Genomic DNA, 11,499 nt, shown 5'->3' with positions numbered 1-11,499 from the left:
GGACAATACCAATAAAAATATTGTTTCACCTAACTAATGTCAGTTTCAAATTTTTCTTCTGGAGAATTATCTTGACAGATTTTTACTTACTGAAATCAAGCAGACAAATCAGAGAAAAGCCAATTCCTTTTCCAGTGTGTTTTATGGTCCTTAAGAGATTAGTATGAGCTCCACTATCTTTTGAGTGACATTTCTTATAGGACAAATTCTGCTTACACTTTATATATATGGTTGAAAAATAAGAGTACTAGTCTCTTGTGAAAACTCCAGGCTTGGCCCACTTTGTGCACGTTCTACACAGAGCTATGCTAACCACTCCAACGCTTCACTCAGTGTGGAAGAAACGTCTTTCCAAATCTATTTAATTATAGCAGAAATGGCCTTCGGAGGTTATCAGAAACCTGAAGCTCTAGAAAGTAAACAGGCAAAATGTAAATTGGGGTACTTGGCTGCAAGTATCACTTTATTTCTTATGTATCTTCACGACAATGATTGACTGGCATTAAAATTTGACTAGTCCATCATAAGAGAATTTCCCTATTGGGTTAGAGCTGGGAAGATGCCTTGCTAACCCACCATATTCCTCTGTGATTGTAAAATAAGCAGAAGAAATCAGGCATAGAGGTGTATCTGCCTTCTCATGCTTTAATCCCACATCCTGTTCTCCATTTATGAAATATCTGTCCTTAGTCCTTTGCAGATGATCAGACATATAAGGTCATAAAATTTCAGCCTCCTGGGAACCCTGAATAGGTAAGACCACAGGCCACCAGGAGGTACTACTTTTTAGTTCACAATTACATAAAAACGAACTTACACGTGAAAAACCAAGTAACACAGACACATAAAAATCCCTTTACTTCTGATTAATTCTCAGTGTCCCAAGTACTAGGGTTCATAATCTTCCCAGACATTTGGGAACCGAGGCAGGGATACCAAGGACTAGGTGTCAGAATAGTCCTAATAGTCTCGGCCAGTGGCAACAGCTGTTTCATAGTCTTCCAAAGTGGTTTTATATCTTCTCTAGTTTTTCTCAGTCAAATATGATTCTGCACTAGATACAGTGCCTTTCTATGCTAACAAGAGCTTCAGATCCCTTCTCACAAGCCAAATGAAGAAGGACAGGCTTAAACATTATGTGGGAATGGAATGGAATTCACCATGTCTTAATTATGCTTTACTGAATTCTTCAGCACTCCAGTACTACATCTCTTTTGCAGTAGGCATGTAAGGGACAAACTGACAGTGGCTGAACAGTAGATAGGAGTATTTAGAAAGGGGTGGTGTACCCCAAGAGGCTTTTGATTAGGCCCGCTTTTGTAGCAGTTTGTGGCACTTAGTGTCATTCTGACAAAGGGGAAAGGAGCAGCCTGTCAAAATCCTTGTGAAGGAGCCTTAAGGATTTGTCCTTCAAAACTCTTCCCCTTTGTCTCAGCATCAAAGGAAAGTGTACAGTGAAGAGGCGAATTAGTGAGGAACTGTAGCTATCCCGTCAGTGTGTGGCAAATCTATCAGGACTCAAACCTCCTATCTTGAGTTTAGGGCTGTGTGCTTTAAGGTTTGAGTCCAATAAGGACAGACCCTTTTAAGTCGGTCGCTTATCAGACCTATGTACTTATCCTTGACCACACTGAAGTTGAGGCTGTCAAGTAGTCTCCAGGATCTAGAGCAGCCTACATTTCTCAAAATATAATGACTCAAATTTCTTTAAGTCCCATATCTCCTACATCACACCTATGAGGTAGAGGCAGGAGCATGCCAGTGAAACAGAAGCCTCAACTGAGAAAAGCTGAGTAGTTCCGGATGGGGCTTTTGTTTGGTAGTTGGAAGAGGTGATATAAGGTATGGGCAGGTCAAAGAGATGCCTCAGAAAAGTTCTTCTCAGGTTGAACACAGAACCCATCCCATCTCAGTTGGTGGCTGAATTAAGCGCTCCACATAGGCCCCTAGCTAGGTCTTGGTCTTCCCTGTGTGGACTCTCTGATGCCGGATTAAGTGATATCCTCTGCTGAAGCTTTTCCCACAGGTAGCACAGGTAAAAGGCTTTTCCCCAGTGTGTGTTCGTTGATGTCTGACAAGGTGATCCCTCCTGCTAAAGCTTTTACCACACTCATCGCACCTGCAGTTCCTCACTGAAGCATGGCCTTTCAGGTGCTTGGCAAGTGCTGCAGTGTGACTGAAGGAGCGCCCGCACTCATTGCAGAGGTGCTGCTCCTCAGACACATGTGTCTTCCGGTGTGCCAGACACTGCTTCTGCTCACTGAAGTTCTCTCCACAGTCCACACATGTGTAGGGCTTGCCTCCAACATGGATTCTTTGGTGTGTCGTTAACACAGATTTCTGGCTGAAGCTTTTGCTACAAATAGTACAGAAAAAAGGTTTTTCTCCTGTATGTGTCCTCTGGTGCCTGACCAGGTCCGACGTCCAACGGAAATGTTTTCCACAATCATCGCAGGTATATGGTTTCTCCACACGGGTAGTTACCTCGGCCTGGACCACAGGGCCATCCGCAGTCTTCCGGTTTGGAGGGTGTTTATGCGGAGTGTTCATTTTATGGACTTTCTGGTGCCTGGCTAGATGTGAGCTCCGTGTGTAGCTCTTCCCACACTCCATACATTTATAGGGTTTTTCTCCTGTGTGAGTTCTTAAGTGCCTAATAAGATGAGAATTACATGTGAAACTCTTTGCACAAAGAGGACAATGATGCTGCCTCCCCGACTGGGAGTGGACAGGCATAGTTTCCCTAATATTTGTGAAACTATTAACTTTAGAAACATTTGTACCAAAACTTTCATTAAGTCTACTGGTATTATCCTCAATGACTATCTCCCAATCTGGAGTCTGGTGAACTTCTGTGTTTGCCAAAATAGACTTGTGTGTATCTTGTTGCTCAACACATTCTTCCTCAGCTTCACTCATTTCTCCTATAGAAGGGGTAAGAATAGAAAAAGAGAAGTTATAATAACAATAGTATTTTTTATATAATGAGAAGATTTTGAACGGGTTTTCTAAGAAACGATAGGAAGACTGAAGGGGAGGGTAATGGCGGATGGGTCTGGCTTTCAGAAGAAAGCATTAGTGATGGATGGCATATTAGAAGAATCAGTGAGTGGGCTGTGGGGCAGGTCTATAAAGTAAGACCATAGCAAAAAAAAAATCAAATAATGAAAAAGAACCAATGAGAAAGGCCCCGGAGGAAAGAGTTACACTGACTAGAGGGAACTGCCCAATTGTGGTGGCTACCCTTGTCTGATACTCCTCACCTGTATAGGTAAAACTCAGGATTTCTGGTTCTGCAGGCTCTTGAGACTCATGGACACCTGCGACCTGAGGTTCTTCTTCTCTAATCTGGGAGGTATCATCTAGTCTGGGAATTGGAAATGCTGCTCAAGAGATGGGAAAAAAAGGACATCATGATTGGCTCAATACTTCCTTGAGTTAAGAGCATCTGTCTGGACTGGCAGATGGCAGAGCAAAGGTGTATGTTAACTGTCAGCCATCACTGCTCTTCAGCTTGGCGTGCCTCCATGCTGCCTGCCTTGAGCACTTGTCGTGCTTACCTGAGCCTTAGTAACTAGACTACCTACTGTGCTCCTTCCCCTCTTGTTGAAGAAAGCAGATTGTTTGTTTTGACTGCTTCAAAACCCACATGCTTACTTCAAAAGTTAAACTAAAAAAACTGTAACTGTATCTTCTCATTTTCCATTCACTTTTTCCCCAAGCACCTTTCTTTCTTCCTTTGTGTTGGAAGGGTGTCACCTTTGTCAGCTAACTGATCTTAAATCTCACTGTAGGGTAGGCATGCATTAGTGAAAGTTTAGTACATGTAGTTCAAGGTCTCTGATTCCCTATATTACAACAGGGAAAAGATGTTTGTGGCTGAATGCCCTGGAAATACATGCAACTCCTTACACAGAGAGACCACAATTCCACAATCTTCTTCCAAGACATATTCTCCATAGAATTCTTTTTGTGTTGGATCCAGATCACTCCACTGATCCTGTGAGAAGCACAGAGCCACATCCTTGAATGTGACCAGTCCCTGCAATGACACAAGGATCCCATCAGGACGTGATGCTTCATGTAGCCTATTGTATTTTGAGGTAGGGCCCATCCAAAGACAAAGGGAATGGGAAGGTGCAGAAAGATTTCCCTTGGGGAGCCTGAACACTGCCTTGCTTCTGCTTCTCCAACCTATTATGTTTCTTCAGGCCAAACTATACTCTTCTCCAGGCTACTGTTTAAAAACCCAAGATGGGCCTTAATTCATTCAACTCCTTAATTGGTGTTTTAATGGGAGGTCTTGGTAAAAACCATCTTTTCTAAGAATTGTTCCACTGTTAGAAAAAGAAAGAAGTTTTCTCCCACTAGACTATAACTCTAAACCACTAGTGAATTCTATCCACTTTTCTCAGCTCTATAATTTCAGATCAAGAGGGTTAGCTCATAAATATTATAGCAGTCATGCCAGGCATTCTTACAAATGATAAAACCTGTTCACTTAACAACTTCAAAGTTTTACTGAATACTGCAAAATGATCCACTTAGTGCCTTTAGTCAGTTCTTGTGGAGCTGTAGTCTAGCTGAAGAAAAGGATAGTTAGTACCTCTGGCAAATAAAGAGCCGATGAAGACTGAAGCTGAAAACAGCTGTTTAATTTTATAGTTTCTTCCCCTAGCCTGCATATCCACAGAAAGAACAGCAAACTTACTCTAGGAATGCACGTGTATATCCATTATTATTCAGCATATGGCTAACACTCAACAAATCCCCAAATACATATTTTGAATTAAGATTTACCTGAGAGAGAGCAGTGAGAAGAGCAACCATCTCTGGGTGTCCAGACTCTTGTTCTGTGGGAAGGTCTATATCCTGGGATACTGGAATCTCTAAAAAACAAAAGGAGATCAGCAACATGAAATGCAAGAGTCTGAGCTTCCTCTACTAGAGTGAACAAAAAGTGGCCTTAACTTCTTGCTCTGCTAAGAGAGTCAAGAAACTGATTTAAGGTGGACAGAATTATCTTAATGACCTATAGCCCCACTGGAATGTGCTGGGAACACTCAAGAATACCACTACTTAAACTTGGCTGCATTTGTAGACAGGATCAAGCCGGTTCTTTCTGTTCTCAACATCAGTATTCTATGCTTTCTATTAAAATTTGTCCAGCCTTTGTGATATAAGAGAACCCCCCATTTCTTCTTCACTTTGCCAGAATTTCTGCTATCTGCTGAGGTTTCTTCCTACCACATTCCGGCAGCGGCGGGTGCTCCCCTTCATGCTGCAAGCTCTCCTGTTCCAGTGTCCCCAGATCTGGGCTTTGGAGTGCTTCCTCATGGGGCTGCTCGGCGGTCAAGGTCTGTGTTGGATCTTGTTGCTCACTGGAAGATTCTGGCTCCAGCCCTAGGTGTAATGTCTCCTCTGACAGGACTTCCTGGCCCTGAACATGGACGGTTACCTGGGAATAATTTTAACTTCCAGTCATGATGAAGTCAGGAGAAAATTCCTGCTTGTCATCAGGGGTACTTTGGGAGGAACACTCACAGAGGGAATCAGATGAGGAGGGGAAAACTCAAGTGGTAAAGGCACATGAACCAGTTATCTCTCTCTTTTTTTTTTTTTTCCAAGACAGGGTTTCTCTGTGTAGCCCTGGCTGCCCTGGAACTCACTTTGTAGACCAGGCTGGCCTCAAACTCAGAAATCCACCTGCCTCTGCCTCCCAAGTGCTGGGATTAAAGCTGTGCGCCACCACCGCCCAGCAAGAACCAGTTATCATTAGAAAGACAAGGCAGGGGACACACTAGGCCTTTCCTACTTTTCCCCCTTCTGTCACCCTTTAATCCCATCACTTGGGGCCCTGAGGTTTCCATCTATCCTTCAGGGTGCTTGGAATTAAGGTATAGGTGAACCTAGAGGAAGTCATAATAGTTGCTTTCTAAGGACTCCAAGGTTCAACATCCAAAGAAATTTAAAACCCAATCTTTAGGTGGCACAGGCAGATGATTTAAACCCTAGAAAGTCACACTCGCACACATCCATCCCTGCCCCACTGGGCTCATGGATCTAGATGTAACCCAAAAGCAGAAGCAGTAAAATTTAAAGGATAATTTACGGGACCCTCATACTCTCCCCAGATCCAGCCTTTCAGGAACAGCCCCCTCCACATCACACAGATGAGGACTCCCCCTCCTCACCCACCGCCTTGGTCTCCTGGGTTGTTTCTGCAAACCCTCCACCAGCGTCACTGCCTCCTCGCCACTCTCTGGCCGTTGGCCTCGAACCCAGCTCTGCAGTTCTCCAGGCAGGACAGTGAGGAACTGTTCCAGCACAAGCAGCTCAAGAATCTGCTCCTTTGTTCTCCTCTCTGGCCTCAACCATTGGTGACAAAGCTCTCGAAGTCTGATGAGGGCTTCTCGGGGGCTTGAAGCTTCCTGGTAGCGGAAGCGTCGGAAGTTCTGGTGAGAGGTCTCCAGAACAGGATCATCGCCCTGCAAGGCGGATTCTGGCCCGCAGGTGAAATCATCCTCCAGTTTCACCATCAAAATTCCTTCTTCTTCCCAAAGATCTTGGTCCTCTGGCTCCAAGGCTGTTGCCATTTCCTGGCTCTTGGGTGTTATCACACCATTTAGCCCTCACACTGGCCTTAACGTATTTTAGACTGGGTAGGACAAGGTGTTCCTCCTAAGGGACCTAGGGTAAAGAAGTAAAGATGAAAGAGAATAGAAGCTTGAAGTTCCGCAGAGACAACAGTTCTGATTTTATATACAACCTTTGTATACTTCTGAAATAATTAACTCCCCCTTTTCCCAATCTCCATAACTGTATGCTGCAATGAAATCAAGTTGGGATAGGATATCCATGGCCTGGCAAGGTCCTCTACCCTCACTTCCTAGGGAAAGTTTCTAGCCCATAAAAAAGCAGTTCACCGCTATATTCACAACAGTGAAGCTCTACCTCCTAATGTCTTTCTTCTACTTCCTTCCTGCTTAACTGGCTCTTTCATTTCCTGTCTGTACTACAGCCAGCATATTGTGAGCTTCCCACAGTACTTACATGGCTGGGAGAAAAGATGCTCACAATACCTACAATGCCCTAGTGGCCATTTGTTTCACAGGCACATAGTATGCATATATTGAGCCATCAACAGGGTGGACACGTTATGCAAGGCTGTCACAGTAAATCTGGTCATGTTCTTCCCTTAGTGAAGATCCTTCAATCATTCCTGCTTTTCTCTTAAGTGAGTTAAGATTCTTTAAGTATATCACACACTAGCTGGCCTTAAGGTTGTCATTCCCTTTGCAATCCTTTATAGCCATGCCTCCCATTCTTGAATTGGGTGCACACAATCTTTACAAGTGTCCCATGGACTTTAGTTTTTGAATAGGAGTTGTTAAAATTCCTTCCCAGGGAAAAACATAAATAATATCCATCCTTTGTCTCAAGTTCCTAATAACAAAAGAGTTTATTGGGCATCCTTACAGAGTATAGGTGCGGGGTTACCTACAGGATGTGGTTATTCTTTCCCCAAAGAGACACACTTAGAAAGCTTTACCCAGTAGGGATGCAAGGCTTCCCCACAACTGCATAGATGGGAGACCCCGCTCTAGTTTTCTCTGGTGTGACTGTGTGTGTATTCTGGCCCCTCCTGCAGGAAATATGCTAAGTTGCTAGTTGGATACCAGGGGTTGGGGGTAAACTATAAAAAAACCTAGCTGGGATCTTTTGCAAAGGGGCACAGCTTAATGCTCTAAAATGGCAGTTGATTGGCTTGGAGAAAAGTCACACATAATTCTTTGTACCTGTGACGTTTAGTTAGGATAAACTTTACTTATCTTTTAAAGACAGCTTAGGGTTCATATCTTCTGAGATTTTATTTGATCCTATTTTCTCTACCCTTACACATAGTTAGAAATCACTGAAATAGGTCAAAAGCAAGCTTGGTCCATCCATTCCATTTTTTGTCTTATTACATAGCCACTGCTTATTTTCCTTGAGAAACTTGATGTTACCAACTATGATTTTTACTCTATTACAAAGAACACAATAAATGCACTTAAGCCCTATGAATCTCATACCTTCTTGCTATCTTAGCACCCATAGCCAGTCTTTCCCTTCCTATACTCACACATTGCTGCATCACTGAGTCTTGTTAATTCTAACAAATGTCTTTCAAGTTCATCATGTCTTCATCTGCATTAAATGCTCTAGTTCAGTACTATAACCTGCCATATTCTGAGTGACTAAAGTCTCAACCCTGGAAAGGCACTGGTCTGTGCCAGGTACTATGTGTCAGCAGAGTTAACCACTGAGTTCAAGTTTTACAATTGGTCTTGGCTCTGTCCTCCTACAGACAACAGAGATACTCAGCTCAGGGATCCCTTTTTGGCCAGTCACTTTTTCTGCAATGCAGTTGCCTGCAATGAACTCTTAAGATTATCACTTGACTCTCACCAGCTGTTCCTTGACTGCTGGTACACTTTACATGACATATAAAGTGTCATATATAATAATTATATAATCACATTTTCCAACTTTCTCTTAATTTATTTCATTTTATTGTCTTCAATCATCTGCAATATGGCTTCCATGGTTTTGATAGTTATGCAACTATTTTTAAAAATTGTGTGTGGAAAATTAAACCATCTTGCCTAGTTCTATTATTCTTATGGCATCTTATGTTAAGCTTCTCTACTACTTGATAGCCTGAATTTTTGTTTTTAATTATATGCTTATCTTTAGTGAAGTTGTATGTATGTATGTATTTATTTATTTTTGTGGCTGTTGTTTAATATTCTGGTAGAATAAAAAATAGAATTTCCTTTGTTTCTAGCTCAGCACTAATGGTTTTAGTAATCTTGGAGGAGTTTTAATGTTATTAATTTTTCATGGTGTTCCTGAAAAATAATTTTAGTATGTTATTTGAACCTCTGCCCTCAAGTCATTTTTTTTTTCTTAAAAGCAGACTGTGATTTAATGAATGTATAGGTACCTGAGGAGGCCAGAAGAGTTACAGGTAACTGTGAGCTACCTGACATTTGGTGCTGGGAACACCTCTGTGAGAGCAAGTGTCCTTAACCACTGAATTGTCTCTCCACTCCCACCTAAGAATTTCTCTAATGTTCAAAATTCAAGAGCAGATCTCTTGGGGCCTCTCTTTTCTACTGTGAGTGCCACTTCCATGAGAGCCATTGCTCAAATTACTATTCTGCATCTCGTTTCCCTTTACCAAGATTTTCCAAGCTTCTCTATGAACTGTTCTAAGCCTTCATTTACCTGGTTCCACTCTTTTGTCTGATCTATTTTGAGTTTGCCCTATTGAGCCCTCTTAGATGATGAATAAAAACATGGCTCCCCATATCACATTATACACTGTGTTGTAAAATTGTTCCTCTAGTGGCAGAATTACTCATAAGACTGTAAGATTCTGAGAGGAGGAGCATGCTGTACCCTGCTCAAAGCCTAGCAAAAGATAGGAACTTGCTTCATAATTGGTGAGGGCAGAGAACATTTACTAAGTTTCTGTCCCTGTGAAGGATGGCTACCATGTCATATGAATTAGTACTTAGTCATATGTTCAGTGAAATGTGTGTTGGATAAGCGAATAAGGAAAAATTTATTGTTTGCATGGTATATAAATAAGACATTTCCAAGTTTCAAGTGTGATAAAGTCATAAGTAATCTTCAGGTCACATTGGGGATAATTCAAATGTACATTACACATAACTGGGCATTTGAAAAAAAATTTTTTTTGAGATTTCAATCAGCTTTAGTAAGCACCAACCAGACATTAAATAATTTAACATCACTAGTCATTATTTATTCAGATGCATATCCCTTTATGCTAACATTCACCTGTAAGGAAGATAAACAGAGTTGCTACACAAGGTAACTTAGCTTACTAAAAAGATCTCTATTATTCTGAAAATCTGAGAACCCGATCAGTGAAGTCATCTAGAAATTCCCTTGGTCTGGAGCATCAGGTCCAAAAGATTCCATACACTGTGTGTTCTGAAAGAAGGAATCCTGCTTTGAGTGGTTTCACTCTTTAAAAAAATAAAATAAAAATTCAGCCTTGCCAGGGTGTTTAAATGTTCCACAGTTGATATTCCTGCTGCTCGCTTTGCATTTACTTTAGCAATCTCAAAAAACTCAGATGGAGGGAAAGAGGTCAGCAACTGTGGCAATGAAGAGGGGACTCCTTGCACGGGCAGGAGATGGGGATGGGATAGGCATGGCAGCTGGGTAAAGCTAAATATTAGGTTCTGAAAGAACCATGTTCCAGCTCCAGAGTCACACAAACCAGAACCCCTGTAAAAAGTAAAGTCCTGTAGATAACTACTTTAATACAGTGGAGTGGCATGAGTTAAAATATGCTATATAAATGTCATTGATGTTTCCATTAATGGAGAAAAGAAGAACTATTTTTCACTGCTTACCCTACAGTTCATGGGATCTTCGAGGTTACATGCATGACACCTTGCAATTTGTTGGCTTTCTAATTCCATTATCTTTCTTTGGTGTCCTTGGAAGAGTTCCACAGCAAGATAAAACCCTAGCATTAACCTTGGTGGCTCTGTAGCAAGTTCCTGGGGGCTGGACTGCTGGTCCCTCTACCCAGTGCTCACCAATGGCCCTCTACCAGCCACCTGAAGTGGGAGATGGCTCTTGGATACTTATGTGGGAGTCTATAACTAGGTCAGGAATAGTAAATAATTTGTTTAGAAGAGTCACTTAGAAAATGTCTGCAAACACACTTCGTAAGATAAGGCAACCTCATGACCTGGCCTTTTGAGTCTGCATTGCTAAGTACATGAGGGATGATGAAAGAGGCAAGGGGAAACGAAGACCTTTTTGCCTTTCTTGGCTTAGCTTTCTCTGTCCCTTCTCTGAAGATGTTACATAACAGAGTGCTAACTCAGTTCTCTTAAGCACAGAAAACCAGAAGACACAAAAGAATTATCAATTTCGTACCCTAGAAGACATTTTTTGTAGCTATAGGAAAAGGGTGATTTGCCTTTTACTGGAAAATAGTCTTCAGACAATTAACTAGCAATTTGGACTTAACTGGTTATATTTATAGGTCTAGATATTGTATGGATAGCTATTTCCTTTAAGTTGAAACATTCCTGATGAATGAATGAAGCTCAAAAATACTTAGGGAGCTAATGAAACAAGGCTTAGGATGTCCACAAAACTTAGAAAACTCAGGAAGCTCAGTAAGTTGTTACCTTCATCAAGCCCCAAGATTACATAAGCAGCAAGCAACTGCTGTGAAGAGCAAACTCTTTGGTGGCACTGCCTTTAAGTTAAGTAGGGAGATCCAGGGTGACAGATGGTTTTATGATTTCACCCATGCTGGGACAGACCTTTTCTGTGATATAAATGCCTTTGATTCACCCATGTTCATGTAAATAATCCTAATAAATTCACCAGATCATGAAACTAGGTCTGGATGGAGTAATTTCTTTTTGGTATGTCATCAGCACTTTACTGGGGGGG

General features: G+C 41.8%; 1 protein-coding gene across 2 annotated transcripts in view; it reads right to left on the bottom strand.

The window, feature by feature from the left end:
- Positions 1-436: 436 nt before the first annotated feature.
- The window catches only part of Znf202 (zinc finger protein 202), an 18,336-nt gene continuing 7,273 nt past the window's right edge, over positions 437-11,499 (bottom strand). Inside the window, exons 2-7 of one of the 2 annotated variants that reach the window (XM_031344298.1) lie at positions 6,195-6,690; positions 5,248-5,458; positions 4,801-4,889; positions 3,913-4,042; positions 3,264-3,383; positions 437-2,924 (exon numbers count right to left, since the gene is read on the bottom strand). In XM_031344298.1, the coding sequence (XP_031200158.1) occupies positions 1,951-2,924; positions 3,264-3,383; positions 3,913-4,042; positions 4,801-4,889; positions 5,248-5,458; positions 6,195-6,596 (1,926 nt within the window). In that variant the 5' untranslated portion in view covers positions 6,597-6,690 and the 3' untranslated portion in view covers positions 437-1,950. The remainder of the gene's footprint in view (positions 2,925-3,263; positions 3,384-3,912; positions 4,043-4,800; positions 4,890-5,247; positions 5,459-6,194; positions 6,691-11,499) is intronic. The other variant, XM_031344300.1, reaches the window with a different exon arrangement.

Source organism: Mastomys coucha, unplaced genomic scaffold (assembly GCF_008632895.1).
Source record: "Mastomys coucha isolate ucsf_1 unplaced genomic scaffold, UCSF_Mcou_1 pScaffold23, whole genome shotgun sequence".
Classification (NCBI taxonomy): Eukaryota; Metazoa; Chordata; class Mammalia; order Rodentia; family Muridae; genus Mastomys; species Mastomys coucha.
The sequence above is the reverse complement of the archived record's forward strand: the minus strand, read 5'-3'. Positions and strand labels throughout refer to the sequence as shown.